Raw genomic sequence first — 17,727 nt, forward strand, 5'->3', positions numbered from 1 at the left:
ATCGTACCATAGATGACTAGTCTAATCAAGTGAAACATGTAAATAAAGTATATTATATTTATAAAGCATATATCTACTAAAGTAGTATATGAATTATAAACACAGGAAGGTAAAAAAAAGATAATTCTATTAATTCAACTATAGTCTTACAAGGAGAGAATGGAGAGGGTAGAAGAGGAAGAGTAACAAGGTTAAGGAGGAAGAAGAAGATGAGCCCATTCAGTTGTATTGCAATCGCCCATGAAGGAAATTACCAACTAACGTACGCGCGACAAGAAAAGAAGGGAAATGAGGGAGAAAGAACCTACCAAGGGTAAAACAGTCATTTCGTATCACCAATCCATGCTGACACGTAGATGTGTCATGCCACATAGACAAGAGTGGCAAAAAATATATTAAGAACTCTTATTTGTCCAACGATAAAAACGTAAAGGAATAAGTCCAAATACCCAATCCCCTCCCCCCTTACAAAAAACATTAATTCGAAGTCCATTTAGCACCTAAACTTTAAACCGGATATTCAACTCCCAAACTTTGCACTACCATTCATATAAACTCCTAAGACGGGTTTGCAAAGTGTTTTTTTATCAAATTTATATGTACGTTGGATAAGTTTGATGACGTGACATACACATTGTGCATATATGGTAAAATCTTTATTTAAATATTTCTTTTCACTTCCTTGCTCGCTGACTTATAGAAGAGTACCAATATAATAAAAGTGTGACATCGCTATGATATAAATGGATGAGATACGTAAAATATATTAATATGCAAAATCATCCTACGGGTAATACGAATGGTATAGCAAGGATTGGCGTCCAATTTTAAATTTTAAGGTGGTAAAAGGATTTTTATCGAAAGTTTTTATTCGGAGGGTATTTGGACCTTTTTACAAATTTAAAAGTGGCATTTAGAGAGTTGATACTTTTTATGTCGCAAAGTAATAATTTAAATGATGTATGGTTTTTGTGCTTGTTGAATTCGTTTGAGAAGAAAACAAAATTAGTAGTGCCTAAATTGGCGGGAGTGCCCTTGGGCGGGCTGCCGCATGCGACCACACACTTGTTGGCGCCCGCGTGGATCTCTCCATCTATACATGGGTGTTCGTCCACACATGTCTTGTTTAAAACAAAAAAAAACAAAGAAATAGATGCTCACAGATAGAAAGAAAAAGGAGGAGAGCAAGAATGAGAATGAGCAAGGCCCTCGCCGCCGTGGTGGCCATCTCCGTGAGCCTGAGCGCGGCCGCTATGGGCGTGGACGCGACGGTGGAGAGCACCTGCAGTGACGCGGCCGCCAGCGACAAGCGCGTCCACTTGGCGATGTGCCTGTCGCAGCTGGGGCACCACCGCGACGCGGACGCGTGGGGGCTTGCGAAGGCGGCAACCCTGGTGGGCGTGGACAAGGCGGACCTCGCCGCCGATGACATAAAGGAGCTAGAGGCCGGGGCAAGCACGGCGGGCATCAAGCCAGCGCTGGCGGAGTGCGCGAAGCAGTACCGGGGCGTGGGCTTCGCCTTTGCCAGCGCGCACGACGTGATCAACAATCGCGCCTACGACGTCGGGGAGAAGAAGCTGGACGAGGCCCTGTCCCTGACGCAGAAGTGCAACGCCGCCTTCGCCAAGATCGGCGTCCCGCTGCAGCAGCCGCTGGCCCAGCTCACCGCCGACACCATCCAGATCGCCATCATAGCTAAGGCTATCACCTGCCTCGTCAACGTCAACAATAATCCAGCTCTGGTTGCGGCTGCGGCTGCGGCTGCTGCAGCCAAGGCTCCCCAACAGAGCCAATACCCATAAATTTAATATCATATCATCCCTTTTTATTTGTTTTTTGGTTTTGGGCACAAATTCTGCCGGTGCCTTTGCTTTGAAAGACTACTAAATATTTTATAAATTCAAAACAACAACTACTCCGTAGTAGTGTACTACTCCACAAGCGATTGAAAGCCAAAAAAAAGATACTACTAATTGATTGATTGGTTGATTGATTGATTAAGGGGATATATGTGAATGAAGAATCAGGCCCAGACTCTCTTCTTGGGGATAAGGTCGACCGTCTTGACCTTGTCTATGCGAGCCGCGACGATGAAGTCATTGACGGTGAGGCCGCCGGCGGAGGGCGTCTGCAGCTCGGCCCTGACCTGGTTGGGGGCCTCGAAGACGACGGTGGCCGGGGCGCCGTCAACCGCGGCGTTGATCCTGGCGACGAGCTCGTGGCCGCAGGCTTCGTCCCTGACCTTCCAGACGCACTGCAGACGCATGCCGTCGGCGTCGTCGAGGAGGCGCCAGCCAACCACCTTGTGGAGGAGGCGGCGGGCGTCGGCAGCGTCGACGGGCGCGGGGTTAGGCTCGAGGGGGAGGCGCGCGATGGAGAGCACGGAGAGCGTGGGGATGAGGATGTTGTGGAGGGTGTCGACGTTGCCCAGCACCCTCTCGCCGAAGTTGCTCTCGATCTCCTCCGGGAAGGGGTCGCGCGCGCCAAAGTCGCCCAGCAGGTCGGCCATGGCCACCACCAAGCTCTTTTGCTTCCTCCGCACGGCGAGCTGATGAGGCGGCGGCAGAGGAACCCGCCGTCCGAAGCAGCAGGCTGCTGCGGCTGCCGGCGCGAGGATGTGGTTGGTGAGCGCCATTGGATTGGATTGGAATGGCGATGAGGAACAGCTGCAGCCACCAGTCCACCACTCCACTCCAGCAGCGAGCCTCATCCTTTATCGTCATCGCCACACAGGCCCATGGGCCCACGCACCCCCCACTTCCTTCCTTCTAGTCCCTTCCAGTAGTACCATTCTTCTAGCCCCTTCCTCCATTTGTCCTTCATCAGCCGGCCACACATTTTTTTCTCTCTTCAAACATCCACTACTACTGGACTACCTTCGACAGAAAGAAGGGCTACATTTCACAACACCAAAGCACCACTAGCATCAATCCAAATGGTTGACTATTCAAAGTATAACAACATTACACAAACAAACATTGACAGGAAAAGCAACTCCTCGTGTATTTTTTTCCCTTTTCACGGAAGATAATATACACGTCATACATCACAACCCTCGTACCTCTGGAATATTATTCCTAGCGCACTCTTAAAAAATATGGTTAATTAGATCCATACCATTAAAATTATGCAAGTTTCGAAACATGTCATTAATGTACGCCCGCTATGTTGCCCTGGGAGCTCAAGGTGCCGGAGAGCACCGGGTAGGTCCACCCGGGGCTCTTCACAAAGGTCGGCCTTGTCGCGTCAAGCACCAAGGTGGTCGTTGACGGCGAGTTGGAGCGCGTTGGGCAGCTGCTAGACGGAGGAGGCTATGAGGGTACATCAGGCAACGTGAGTGCGATGAGGGAGGTTGGAAGGAAGGTGCACGAGCTCGCCAGAGAGGAGAAGCAGCCGCTCTTTCCTCGGTCCTCGTTGCTTCGACATCGTCGTTGTCGGTGATATGGGTCCGGGGGTATGCGAAGTATGGGGAAGTCTCCTTCCCGTCCAGCCACGCGGCCCTATAGCCTGGCTCTCCCCCCACATCTCGGACGACACAGAGGCAGCCAGGGGGCCTCGGGGTGCCACGTCACACCCCTCGGGCCCTCGTGCTGCCTCTCCCCGAGGCCCTCGCCCGACCGCCACGTGGCGGGGGGGGGGGGTGGGGATGAGTGGGTGTAAGTTTAAGTGCCTTAATTTGGTTTCGGTGATTAATGACAAATCTAATTATATGAGACTAACGTTTTTATGAGCCTTTCTTTGACTAGTCTCATTTGGATATGGAAGTAAAAATGATGAGAGGTATGTATTAAACTTCACATACTCTAACTAGGTCTCTCTTGTGGATCCAAAATATAGTGTGAGCTTCCTATTTGATCTTTATTGATTATGTGCATATGCGTTCCTTCATATCCATATGTATGCACATCTTGAGGGGGAGCTTATTTTATATTTTGTTTATTATAAGATTTCTATCTTGATTTGAAATCATTTTTCATCTCATCTCTCTATATTGTTTATATCGGGTTATTATCCATCACCAAAGAGAGAAAAGATTGAAAGATCTTGGATTAAACAATTTGTGTAATTGTTACTTTGGTGATAGATGATAAACCGATGTTTATGGGATTAACCTGTCTTTTGCATAAGTTGTCTACTAGGTTATTTCCCGATAATGAGATGTGGAAGACATGCATTCTTTTGTGATGGACCTTAATCATGACAAGGATGAAATGTATGGAGATAAAACGATATGTACCACTTCTTATCTCCTACTTTTTGATAGGTTCATATATATGATTTCCATGTTATTGATATATAAGTGTGAGACTAATGTTTACTCGAATGTTATCTTATTTAGTCTCATTTACATTGAGAACATGAAGATCATGAAGGTATATGTTTTATGTTGGTCTACATCATTACTACATATGCCTTCTCTATATGTATAGGATAAACCCCCATTGGTCATTCTCTAATTATGCATACACTTGCATCTCTTGTATATTTATTTGTATGCATATATTTAGGGGGAGCAAATCCTATACATTTATTGTGCATGTTCTAGATCCATGTTGTTCACCTATTATTTATATCTGATCTTTGCACTTGAGCTTGCATACGAGTATATGACACTTGTGATGTTAATGAATACTCAACAAACATATCCATATCTTTCATATGCAACCGGTTGGTCATCAAGTGAAGGATGACAACCGATTTGTTGAGACTAATGTTCTCCTTTGAGGTGTGAAAAGGAATAGGTCCCACTACGATGAGGCTAATGAATGACACCATGGGTTAGTGGTCACCAAGCCAAGGACATCGTCATGTTGGCAAGAATGAAGTCAAGCTTGTGATGAGAATAAAGTCTTGACAAAGGATGGACAAGACCTCAGCATAAACATGGTTCAACCGGATGGTCACAAGTGTTGATCTCGACTCAAGCTTGACCCCAAGATGGATGGCGCAAGGCAAAGGTATAATGTAGCTAAGAATGTTTTCTTAGTCTTTTCCCGGTCTTGGTGTTTGGTGTAGACCGGATTTGCTAGATAGGCGCCGTACTATCAAGAGGGGTCTATGAAGCGAGCTTGTGGATGATCTTGTGCCATATTAGTTCATATGCATGTAGGTGCATTTTGTGGGCTTGTCTAACCAAGTGTGATGAGTTTTCTCAAGTCCTAAAACAAGAGAGAAATGGGCATGTCTAATAGGAGTGAGTGACATCTTGTGGGTATGTCCGGTGGATATCCTTTGGAGTGTGAGCCCTTTATCCTTGACTTAAGTTGTGTTTCTTGGATGGATTTTTCATGGGTTGGATGGCCCTTTGAATAAGCTTTCCATAGAGTCCAAGAACGCCAAATTCCGAGACCCGAGTCAAGAGATATCGCCGTTTTACTAACGGTCGGTTGAGCTGAAAAGTGACCTACGGTCTGACCGTGAGCCTTAGGCCGGTCTGACTGGGTCTGTTAGCCGGTCTGACCGGCGTGGTAAGGCCGGTCTGATCGGCCCCACTGGTCTGTTGCACTGGTCTGGTTTTTGGTGGCGATACAGAGCTGCCAGAGCCGCAACCGGTCAGACCGAGCCGACGGCAGTCTGACCGAGCCGTGGACGGTCTGACCGGGCACTACACTGCAGTCAGACCGGCCAGGTTGAGTGGGCTCAATGATTGCCCTGTAACGGCTAGTTTTCTAGCCATTACAAAGTAGTCCGGTCTGACCGGCCTCACAACGGCGGTCTGACCGGCAGAGCACAAAGTTGGGGATTTCAGTTCCAACGGCTAGTTTTGGTGGTTGGGGGTATATATACCCATTCCCCAGCAGCAAGGGTAAGGTTTTGGCACTCCATTGCATTATCTTGAACCCTTCCAAGAGCTCTCACACCCTTGTGCACTTAGTTTATCTAGTGAGGTGTTAGAGAGTGAGTTAAGCCAATCTAAGTGCGTTGCTTCATTGTTATAGCTAGTGTGGCACTTGATCATACTCGGCAAGCATCCTAGACTTGTTACTCTTGGAGGTTGCCGCCTCCTAAACGGCTTGTGGAGGTGTTGCCCGGTGACCTCTCCGAGAAGATTGTGGAGGAGGCCCGGCACCGTTTGTGAGTGGTTTGGAGTTCACCACCTTCGGAGTGAAGGAAGAACTACCCCGAGTGATCGAGGCTTGGGTAGTCCTCTCCGTGGGCCGGCTCCCGCCTTGCCCACCCCTTGACGAAGGGGGCGTGCGGTGGCTTCGTGGTTGAGCGGTGGAGTTGGGCTCGCCTCAACGGGGATTAGGAAACCGGCGAGTTTCCGAACCTCGGTGAAAAATTCCTTGTCTCTTGTCTCATTTATTTGTTGCATTTACATTTGTGCTATTTACATTCATAGAGACATATTTGAGCCCATATCACTTTGGTTTGCAAAACTTAACTTAGTTGCTTAGTTAACCTTGCACCTCACCTTGCCTAGCAACTTAGGTTAGTTTTGTTTAAGTGCCATTAAGTTTTAAAACCGCCTATGCACCCCCCCTCTAGTCGGCCTCCTTGATCCTACAAGTGGTATCAGAGCTTGGTCTCTCATTTTGTGGACTTAACCGTTCCGAGAGAAAAGGATGGCTTCTAGAGATATAGTACACACGGGTGGTGACCCTCCTATGTTTGATGGCACAAATTATGCACAATGGAAAATCCACATGTTTTCTTATTTTAGGGCCATGAGCCCAAAAATATGGTGGATTGTAGATGTGGGCTTTTCTCATGCTTTGGATGACCGTGCTCCAACAAGTGGGCAAGAGAAATGCCTACATCTCGATGCTCAAGCTACTAATGCTTTGGTTTGCAAAACTTAACTTAGTTGCTTAGTTAACCTTGCACCTCACCTTACCTAGCAACTTAGGTTAGTTTTGTTTAAGTGCCATTAAGTTTTAAAACCGCCTATTCACCCCCCTCTAGTCGGCCTCTTTGATCCTACAGTGGGGCGGAGACCCAGGCTGAACCGCCATCAATGCGCAGCGCCCCAACCGTCCCTCACCGCATTTAATGCGGTGAGGTTGGATGTGCGGCGTTGCCCGATTGACCCACGTCAATCGGGCGTGACCGGATTGTGACCGGCCTGTCGCCGGTCACGTCCGATCGGACGGGCGGCGGTGCCCCCACGTTCCGCCCTATGCTCGGCGGAGTAGGGGCAGGTATGCCCCGTCCCATCAATGCATCGTCTGGAGCCCCCCCCACGTGAGATGGACCGCTAAAAGTCTCCATTCATTTAAAGGGGAATGACAAGGGTGTCCCCAGTGTCAGGCGGGGGGCGGCGCTGGGCCCCCACTCGAGGACGGACGACTGCTTAGCTTCCGGGCGAAGGCACGAATGGTGGTCCGATCCAAGCGGAGTGGGTCCCCCTCCCGTGAAGGAGTAGGTAGAGGCGGTGCATGTGGTATCCCCTTGAACTATAAAAGGAGGACCTTGCCCACCTAAAAAAGGGACGATTCTCAGTAAGCCTAAGCCCTGGGAGAAGAAGAGTGAGAGTGCTCCCTGGAGTTTAGGAACCTTGGTAACACTCAACCTTAAATCCCACGCACAGGAGTAGGGTATTACGCTCCATAGCGGCCCGAACCTGTATAATCCCAGCTCTCACGGGCGGTCTCGGAAGACTCTAGGCGGATATACGTTCTTGATCAGCGCGCCCTTTCCCCCGGCCGAACTCACAAAAAGGGGGGGTCTCTCGATCACCGGCTAGAGAGGATCACTCCTCGACAGTCGTCGTCGTCGCCTAGGACTTCTCACAATGAGAAGAGGTGGCCGGATCTCGGCTAAAGAGGAGAGGTGATTGGGTCTGGTATGCCGTCGTCGCTTCTCCATCACGCATCGGCATCCCTCTTCTCATCTCTGCCTTGCTAGCCGTGCAGAGGGATTAAGGAAGGGGAGAGAGATGCTGTCAGCGGCGACGACCAAGGGCCCCGTGGCGACATCGTCATCATGTGTGGAGCTCCGAACAGTAGGAGGATGGCGGTGGCGCGAGACACAGACCTCCCGGGTGAAGGAGCGCCAAAAAGGGAGGATGCGGTGACTATAGCGGCCATGTCCATCGTTGGTCATGCTTGCTGCTATTGGCGCCGAGCCAAATCACCGATTTCTCACATTGTAGAAGAGAAAAGAGGGGAGAAAGCAGAAAGTGGAAGAAGGAATAAGGGGGAAAAGGGCAATGTGAATCCAAGGGAAAAATAGTGGCATATTTCAAATATATGTAAAATTATAATGGCAATGTTACTAAATCGTTAATACTAGTAGCATATTTCAAAACCGACATATTTCTAATGGCATGAATTCAATTAACCCTAAAAGTTAGAGACCAACGAGAATCCCTACCCTTACTAGTGTATAGTGGCGGAAACAGGGGTAGGGTAGCTAGGGTTGCTGCCCTACTCCTAAGCCTAAATATCCATTAAAATTTACATTTCAAAACCTCAAAACATGGAAGATAAAGATAAATTATGTACATTATACTGGTTAAGCCCTAGGCTTGAGAAAATTCTGGCTATGCCACTGGTAGTATATACAACAACTAAGCATATTATCGCCTCTCATGCCTCATGGGTCGACGCCCAGAACTTTGGATCACCACGCTACCTGGTCCCCTTCCTCCTCCATTTCTTTGCATTAATGTCAGCAACGAGGGGAAGGGCTGAAGGGGATCGGGGATCCGTATGATCCCTAGGGCCCCAAAAACGATATTTGGCGAACTTATTCAGTTGGACCACACCTATATTGTAATACCCTTGCGCTTTTGTCCTCACTTAATGCAAAAAGGTTCGAACCGATATTACTAATGATCAAGCAACTCACCTTATCAATTAATGTGCATCAAGCTTGATAGCGGAGATATGCACTAAATTGGACATAATACTTCATTATTGACTTCTATTTTCTTAACAAATCCATTCCTTCTATGTTCTTAGCTCATGCCACTCCTATCTAGTAGCCAATTGTCCAAAAAATCTAGATTTTAACTCAATAAACATAAGGATATGACATTTGTAATTGTCGAGTAAATGCTCGTTCAAAAAAAAATGTTGAGTGAATACCCATCCTTTAAAGCTACGGCTGCCACTATTGGGCATGGTCACCGGTATCTGGCAGTTATGGCTATTGTGTCTGGGTCTGACAAAGAGATTGCATATCAGATCGATGTTATTTTTGCTCTATATGTGTCCAATCCAACCCATTGTAATCCTACCCACCCATAGATCTAAGGTGCGAAATAGTCCAACAAACTAATATATTTACATTTGTTTTGACGCCATATGAAATTTGCAGTCAAAACTTAAACTTGTAAATTATTTATAGATGAGAAAAATCAAGATGTAAAATGTGAAATAGTAACTTCTTCATAAAAACTCCCTCATAAGGAGTAGTATTTCATATGGCGAATATACATTCCTTATTATATGTTGGGTAGACAAGGGGTAGGGGCAAGTCAACTCGTGACGGCACGCCTCGCCACGACACGACACGACACGACACGAGAGAGATCTCGGCGCCGGCGGGCGGCGCCGGCGAGGCGTACGGCAATGCCTCCTTCCGCCGTGCCCTTCTCCCGTCGCCCATCCGACGGTCCACGCGGCGCCCGCGCCATCCTGGTTGTGATCCTCATCGCCGCCGCCGCCACCCTACTCGCCCTCGCCTACTCGTCCTTCCCCTCCGCTTCGCGGGCTACCACCGCATCATCTTCCATGGCGGTGGCGCCGACGGATGACGGCTGCTGCAGGGGCCTCGAGGGGCTCGAGCTGTGGGGTCCGGCGGTCAAGTGGGGCTCCGACCACCGCCTGCTCTCCGCCGCCGCGTGCTGCGAATCCTGCAAGGCCATGTGCAAGGCCGACGACTGCCGCTGCGATTCCTGGGTCTTCTGCGGGGACAAGAAAAGATGCGGCCAAAGGTTCGGGGAGGTCCGTTCGCCCACCCACCCACTGACTATTCATTCTCCATTTCTACTGGAGTAGCTATAATAGGAGTATTTCTGTATGACCAAACCCCAAATTCAGTTTTAGTCACTCACTACTCCTGCATATACTAATATGATATTATATAATCCCCTTTCGCCTGCTTGCAATGCAGTGCTGGCTGAAGAAACAAAAGGATGTGATGGCACCCTCTGTTGTTGCAAAGGGAGATGATGTTATGTGGACTTCTGGTCTAGTCTTCGCAAAAGGAGAGGTTAGTGTCTGTCTCGCCTGATTCCCTTCAAATCCCAGCTGTTTCATGTGCTCCCTGCCTCTGCTTAATTTGAAATATTTTGGTTCCAATCCAACTAGAGAATGTGTGTGTATCACCTTGCCTACAAGTTTGGAACGCTTGTTTCCTTATGCTTTCAAACAAACAAAAATGTACCACCAATTCATACCATGATTAATTCAGAGATTTATAATTTAATAATGCAGGGCATTGTGGGCCTGGAAACAAACCTTGGGACCATTCGTATTCAAGTAAGTGCTCTTTGCCTCTACAACAAGGCAACAATATTTTGAATCTTCTTTAGTGTTCAATCACCGAATCAAGAATGTTACATGTAAAATGCTGTGCACCGGGGCCCGGGGCCATATACAGCTATAGTTGCATCCACTGATCTAAGATTTCTCTTAGCAATTATTTTATTTGCATATTTTTCTACATGTATCTCATTTTCAGTATTGTGCACTTACCTTTGGGCAATGTAAAACCCCTTTTTAATAGAATGGCCACAAGGTAGATATCTTTTGTCAACAAGAACATTAGATGCAGGTAGAGATAGGGAAGCTGGCAGAGTGGTGTAGTGTCATTTACTTTTCTTTCCATGAATCTGACACATTTTTTGTTTACTCATTAAGCATTCATTCAAGCCAACAAAGATATGGTGTGCTAATCGTGTTGCTTCTCCTCTGCCCATCAGGGGTTTTTATAGAATATTGTTTGTTCCAATCTGTTCTACTGAGAACATGGTACATGCTTGTTGAGAATTGGCAACAACAAATAATGCACTGGGGTTACATTTGCTACATGGATTGTTTGGCTATATAGAGAGCCATGGCAAACACATGAGATTATGAATTTAATATGTGTCTAAGAGTAAAACCATACATGCATTTAATGTAAGACCGCTAAGCTGCCAAGTGAATATCGATCATTAGAGATTATGCTGTTAGCCCAGGTTGCTCTGTCAAGAAGTTTGGATGGTAATTTCTTGACATTTTGTGCAGGTAGTTCTAATTCTGTCTTCTGGATAATCCACTTGAGTTGAATGGAATTATACTGTATCTGCGATTTTTCACCATGTCTTCCCTTTCTAATATACTTTCTTTGCATCTAGTTGCTGCCTGGCTGTGCACCCCATTCTGTGGACTATTTCATTGAGGTTCTGGGCTTGCGGAACTGCGCTGGATGCAGATTTTATCGAGCTGAAGGCCGTGGGAATTTGTGGGATGCAAAAGGCGACCACATAAAAAATGTATGTCTTCTATGATCGATTGCATGAAAGGGGTTCCAATGTCACATTTGGGTTTGGACTTGTTGGTGACAACAATTATACCCTAATGCCCCTTGTTTTTGTGTGACTAGGCTGCATATGGTCCACCGTATGCCTTGCTTCAAGGGACACTGGAAGTCGATGGTTTACCCTTTAAGGAGAGAGCGAAAGAAGCCTGCCCAGCACTGAGAAGAGGATCGGTTGCATGGGTTGGATCAGGGCCGGAGTTCTTGATCAGCTTAGCAAACCATGGGGAGTGGAAAGGAGCCTACACTGTGTTTGGGTCTGTTGTGCCCGAGGACATGGCGATTGCTGAGGAAATGGCACTGCTGTCGACCAGCACAGACGTGTGGAGCAATGTAACCGTGAAGGTGCTGCGAGACCCTGTGTATTTCAAGGTGAAGAGAAGCACCAGCAGTGGTGTTCCTTAGGTATCACTCACTCGCTCACTCACTTTCAGTCGGTTGGTCGGTTCTTGTGCTCATTGCCGATTCCTTTCTGGAGTATCTTTGTTTCTTATAGAGGACATAAAAGAAAGGGAAACTAGATTAGAATCAGGCATGTTATAGCCCCTGACATGTAGTAGTATTACCCTAAAGAAAAGGGGATTACTGTGTAAAGAAAGAAACTAAAGTTGCCATGTTCAACTGTTTACCTGCTCATCTTTATGTGGTCTGATAAGTGATGATGATGTTTCAGAGGTTTATTCACTTATACTGTTATAGTACATACTAGAAGAGTTTCTTCTTCTTCTTCTTCTGTCAACAGTATATATACTTCTATTTCTATATAGGTAGATAGAGGAGTTCAATCTTGGCTATATATACTGTTATACTATTCCAAAACTTAAATGGCCTCCCTAGTCCCTAATATACATATGCTATGCTAATGCTTGTAATGGGCTACTGAGGAAAAAAAAGCAGTAATGGGTCTGGGCCGGCCGAGGAGAAGGCCCACGAGCGTCATCTCATGACGGTTTCGCCTCTCTCTCCTCTCGTTCTCCCTCCTCACTCGGAAAGGAAAAGAGCGCCGCCGCCGCCGGCGTGATGCTTCCCTTCGAGGAGCAGGTGGTGGCGGACCTCCTGGAGGACCCCAACGGCGGCCTGGTGGTGGTTTCGTGTGGCCTCCCGGTGGCCTCCCTGGCGTCCGCCGTCCTCCTCCAGCTCTTCCACCAATCCCCCGACGATGGCTGCTTCCTGATCCTCTCCGCCCCCGAGCCGGTCAAAGCTCAAATCCGGCGGCGCCTCCTCCTCAACTCCCAGAGCCAGCCTCCTCTCTTGCAGCTGCAGGTCCACGACGTGGCCCCCGACCTCCCCGCCCACCACCGCGTCGCCCTCTACGCCTCCCGCGCCGCGCTCTTCCTCTCCCCCCGCGCCCTCGTCGCCGACCTCCTCACCTCCCGCCTCCTCCCCTCCCACGTCCGCGCCCTCCTCCTCCTCTCCGCCCACCGCTCCTCCGACACCTCCTCCGACGCCTTCGTGGCTCGCCTCCTCCGCCACCACCACCTCCTCCCTGTTTATGCCTTCTCCGATCGCCCCCATGCCATGGTCTCCGGCTTCGCCAAGGCGGAGCGCGCTATGAAGAGCCTCTACATTCGACGCCTCCACCTTTGGCCCCGCTTCCACCTTCTTGCTGCCGCTGACCTCGAGCGCTCCCCGCCCGAGGTCATCGACGTCCGCGTCCCCATGACTCAGCCTATGAGGGGCATCCAGGCCGCTATCCTCGATGCCATGGACGCCTGCCTCAAGGAGCTCAGGCGGACCAACAAGGTCGACGTCGAAGACCTCACCGTCGACAAGGGCCTCTTCAAGTCTTTTGATGAGATCGTCAGGAGGCAGCTCGACCCCATCTGGCACACGCTCGGCAAGAAGACCAAGCAGCTCGTCGCCGACCTCAGGACGCTACGCAAGCTGCTTGATTATCTTGTCAGGTCTGCTCATCCACTCCATACCTTCACCTATCATTCTGCTCCATTAAGCTGTTGATGATTATTCCTTCCTGGATGGCATGAATCGCACACAAAAATTCTCTTATTCAAATAATAAAACTTCTTAGGCATTCTCTAGGTACGATGCTGTGACATACCTTAAGTACCTGGACACACTCAGAGTATCTGAAGGCGTCCGATCTGTTTGGATATTTGCTGACTCAAGCCACAAGATATTCGACCTTTCAAAAAGGCGTGTCTACCAGGTTGTGAGAGCAGACGGTACAAAGGTTGCAGCAGACAACAAGGGCACACCAACAAAGAAGAGGAAGGTGGCACGCGCTAGCAGCAGGAAAGGAAAAGAAACTGGTAGCGGCTACCGGCCATTTCCTTTCAATCGCAACTAATGCCTTTTCTTAAAGAATTTAGATATAGGCCTCTTAATTTCATGAAAAAAATAAATATTTTCCACTCAATAGGAGTGGCTTTAACGACTTTCCACTGCATAGATACTAATTAATTATTTGCCACTCCATAGACAGTCTTAATATAAGATCTTCCCAGTCATTTTCTTTGCGATCACCCCAAAACAAAACGCAGTGGCCACCTATCTTGTTGCTTTACGCCTCCTCTAACCAGACTTGGTCTGGTCAAATAAGCTCAAGCAGAGCTGATCAGGGGACATGCCACTTATCTTCTTCCCTGACTTCTCTATCCAAGCGACAATACAGGCGACATGGCACGCCGGCGCCAGCACCGCCAAGGAAGGTGCACTAGCAGGGGAGCCATTAGCAAGTTGGATCCTGGAGCCATCCCCAATCCCCCTTTTTGGAGTAAATTTGCACAAAATCAAAGAAGTAGCTTCTTCTTTCATCTACTCAGCATCATCCTTGGGTCGCATGACCACTGTTTTGCAGTTTGCACAATCATCTGCACTCTCCACTAGTTCACATGTCCCCTGCATCTTCTAGCCAGGAGCAATGTGTTGGAGTCAGCGACGCTGGCCACTGCTGGTCACTGGACCATGAGGCGGCGGCACTGCTGCAGTTGAAGCATCCCGGCACTGTCTAATCAGAGGCAAGGAAGGGAGGGGTAATTTTGGAAGAAGAATATGTGTGCCTGGCATTTAGAGGGGAAGTTGCAGAGAAAGTGGCATTTCATAAAGCTCATGTGTCTATCGGGTGGCAATTAATTAACTGACATCTGTTGAGTGGTAAATGTTAGAGCCACATCTATTGAGTTCACATGGTTAAATTCCCCATTTATTTCCTGTAGAAAATGAGGGTTCCAGTGATAACAAGGACAATACTCAGAAGGTTAATGCAGAGATGGGCATTGTAGTGGAGGAGATTTTAGAGGAAGCACCTAAATGGAAGGTTTTACGGGTGAGTGACCCTGGGTCTGTTTCCCGGTGTTCTTTCAGGCAGCACTCAGCATTAAATATGTGCTTCATTTGTAATGGAGAATTCTCCTTTAAATCTAGTTGGCGGAAATTTTTGCTTTTGTGCCCAGCTATTTCTTGTAAATAATGTATTGAGAATATATATATGCAACCCACCCTTTTCTGTTCTTTTATCAACTTTCCCTGTACCTACCAAATAATACAGGTAGGTTATTATTAATCAAGGAAACTCCGTGCTTGTCCACAAATTACGAATAATGTGTAAACTGATTTACTATACATATCTTTGCAGGAACTATTGCAGGAGATAGCAGAAGAACAGGCAAAGGGAGATGGTGACAATGTAAACCCTGTTCATGAAGACGGAATTAACGAGAGTGGCATAGTTTTGGTAGCATGCAAAGATGAGCGCTCATGCGTGCAGCTGCAAGAATGCATATCAAAAGGCTCGCATCAGGTAACAGTTGAAGTATAATGTAGTTAGCAACATAGCATCAATCAACATCTTAAATGCAAGTTTTACTTTGATATATTTAAAACTAAACCATATTAATCCTTCACACGCTTCCTTGTTTTTAACAAGGTCATGCGGGCCGAGTGGGAGAAGTACTTGCTTGGCAAAGCTGAACTGCATGGATTGCATAGGAAGAACAAGAAAACATCTCAGCAACTAAAAGGGTTTGGTGTTCTGGATGGGGAAGTTCCTATGAGGTCTGGTGAGAGTGCAGGTCCTGTTAGCATTAGCAAGCTTGAGGCTAATGCCTTACTTGCGGCTGCCTCTGAAATAAGCACTGTAACTAAGGAAGCAAATCTTGCTGATGATTCAAATGTCAGCTGCAAGAAGAGATCATTCGGAAAAGGGAAAGGGAAAGGGAAATTTAAGAAAACCATGGCAAAGAGAGAAGCCAGTAAGTTGAGAAACAGAAATACTACAGAACATACTGATTTGGAAGTTGAAGGTCAATCAGGAAAAACAGATGAACAGGCTGAGACTGATGCTTGTAAGTTGTCTGCAGAAGATGATTCTGCATCAGCTCCAGCTGTTGACAAAGCTGCTAACAATTTATCTGCTTTTGGAGACTCTGTGGATACCGAACCACTACCTCCTGTGCAATTTTACGCCCTAGACAGTGATCAGCATGTACTTGATGTATGGAAACCTTCTGTAATTATCGTTTATCATCCAGATATAACATTTGTTAGAGAAATTGAAGTATACAAGGCAGAAAATCCATCGATGAAGTTAAAAGTTTACTTTCTTTTTTATGAAGATTCTGCCGAGGTACAAAAATTTGAGTCCAGCATTCGCCGGGAAAATGAAGCATTTGAATCTTTGATCAGACAGAAGTCGCTGATGATGATACCTGTTGATCAGGTAGTGTACCACTCTGCTAAAATTCGTTAAATCATCAAGGATTAATTTCAGCTTGATCCTTGCGTAATGTTCACTAGTATATGAATGCAGACATACTATGCTTGATTAAATTACTATTACACTTTTTATCTAATCTACATGTGAACCTCATATTGTACTTATCTTAGCTGTCAGTCAACCTTATGTGAGCAAAAGTGCCAGTGTGCACATGGAGAAAATTCCATATATTTCCCTGATACATGAAAGCACATCTGTCTTCTTTTCAGAATGGCCGTTGCATTGGACCAACTCTTGCAAATGAACCAGAAGCTCTTTTATCTCAAAATTCACTAACAAGAAAGGCAGGTGGTAGAAAGCCACTAGAGAAGGAGATGCAGGTGATGCTTCCGTCCATTATTTTGACTAAGGAACAATATTATTTGCTTTTACTGGCTGAATTGCTGAGATGTTTATTGTTGCATATCCTTCTAGGTTATTGTGGACATGAGAGAATTCATGAGCAGTCTTCCTAATGTATTGCACCAGAAAGGTATTCGAATAATACCTGTTACCTTGGAAGTCGGTGACTATGTTCTTTCTCCTTTGATCTGTGTCGAACGAAAAAGTATTGCGGACTTGTTCCAAAGCTTTGCTTCTGGTCGTCTCTACAATCAGATTGAAACCATGGTTCGGTATTACAAGATCCCAGTGCTTCTGATAGAATTCTCACAAGACAAGAGCTTTTCCTTTCAGGTACCCCCTCGCCCTCCTCTGCCATGCATTTTCTTTTCATGCTACTATTTGCCAATTTGGTAGGATATTCGTTCTTAGATGGATGGTATCTTGCTCCCTACAAACAGCCATCCCATGTTGTCTTTCGATCTTGAGCAAATTTTAATCCATTTCCGACTATGTGCTATTTTATATTGGTTTTCGTGTTCAAAGGTGCTGAATGGTCTGTTTATTTTTCAGTCTGCAAGTGAAATTGGGGATGATGTATCGCCGACAAATATAATCTCAAAACTTTCATTACTAGTCCTGCATTTTCCTCGGCTTCGCATAGTCTGGTCTCGCAGCTTGCATGCCACGGCAGATATATTCCTATCACTCAAAACAAACCAGGATGAACCTGATGAGAGCAAGGCAATGAGAGTTGGTGTGCCCTCTGAGGACGGAGTTGTGGAGAATGACGTGAGGTAAGTTGTTTTTTTTTGTATTTGGTAACGGCATAACGCACGCGGAAGCATACTTATATCTGATCTACTCTCCTCGGTAAAATATGTTTTCGTCAGGGCTGAAAATTACAATACGTCCGCGATTGAATTCTTGAGGAGGCTTCCTGGTGTGACAGATTCAAACTATAGAAGAATAATGGAGGAATGCAATAGCTTAGCAGAGCTGGCCCTGCTTCCGGTAGAGCGGCTGTCTGAGTTGATGGGTACTCAGAAAGGGGCACGCATGCTCAAGGAATTTCTCGATGCCAAGTGTCCAACTATGCTCTAGGGCTGTGTAATCTTGTTTGTAATTGTTGAAAATGATCAATAATGAACTTATTATTCTACTTAGTAAAACCGATTTTAAGATGTGGATGGTGAAGA

The 17,727-nt window shown here is 46.8% G+C and overlaps 4 protein-coding genes across 4 annotated transcripts; 3 read left to right on the forward strand and 1 right to left on the reverse strand.

Annotated features, from left to right (window-relative positions):
• Positions 1–1,119: 1,119 nt before the first annotated feature.
• Positions 1,120–1,989, forward strand: LOC127765135 (pectinesterase inhibitor 12). Its single transcript, XM_052289977.1, has one exon. It carries the CDS (start codon positions 1,191–1,193, stop codon positions 1,800–1,802), a length of 612 nt encoding a protein of 203 aa, XP_052145937.1. The 5' UTR covers positions 1,120–1,190; the 3' UTR covers positions 1,803–1,989.
• LOC127765134 (probable pterin-4-alpha-carbinolamine dehydratase, chloroplastic) lies at positions 1,867–2,708 on the reverse strand. Its single transcript, XM_052289976.1, has one exon. It carries the CDS (start codon positions 2,633–2,635, stop codon positions 2,024–2,026), a length of 612 nt encoding a protein of 203 aa, XP_052145936.1. The 5' UTR covers positions 2,636–2,708; the 3' UTR covers positions 1,867–2,023.
• A 6,672-nt stretch (positions 2,709–9,380) lies between these two features.
• Positions 9,381–12,128, forward strand: LOC127767942 (uncharacterized). Its single transcript, XM_052293432.1, has 5 exons — positions 9,381–9,893; positions 10,063–10,161; positions 10,386–10,430; positions 11,291–11,428; positions 11,539–12,128. Exons 1-5 carry the CDS (start codon positions 9,396–9,398, stop codon positions 11,875–11,877), a joined length of 1,119 nt encoding a protein of 372 aa, XP_052149392.1. The 5' UTR covers positions 9,381–9,395; the 3' UTR covers positions 11,878–12,128.
• A 163-nt stretch (positions 12,129–12,291) lies between these two features.
• On the forward strand, positions 12,292–17,725 carry LOC127767941 (DNA repair endonuclease UVH1). The gene is made up of 9 exons (XM_052293430.1): positions 12,292–13,376; positions 13,513–13,742; positions 14,649–14,758; positions 15,068–15,232; positions 15,359–16,150; positions 16,417–16,527; positions 16,622–16,882; positions 17,102–17,325; positions 17,422–17,725. Exons 1-9 carry the CDS (start codon positions 12,493–12,495, stop codon positions 17,630–17,632), a joined length of 2,988 nt encoding a protein of 995 aa, XP_052149390.1. The 5' UTR covers positions 12,292–12,492; the 3' UTR covers positions 17,633–17,725.
• The last annotated feature ends 2 nt before the right edge of the window (positions 17,726–17,727 follow it).

Source organism: Oryza glaberrima, chromosome 3 (genome assembly GCF_000147395.1).
Source record: "Oryza glaberrima chromosome 3, OglaRS2, whole genome shotgun sequence".
Lineage (NCBI taxonomy): Eukaryota > Viridiplantae > Streptophyta > Magnoliopsida > Poales > Poaceae > Oryza > Oryza glaberrima.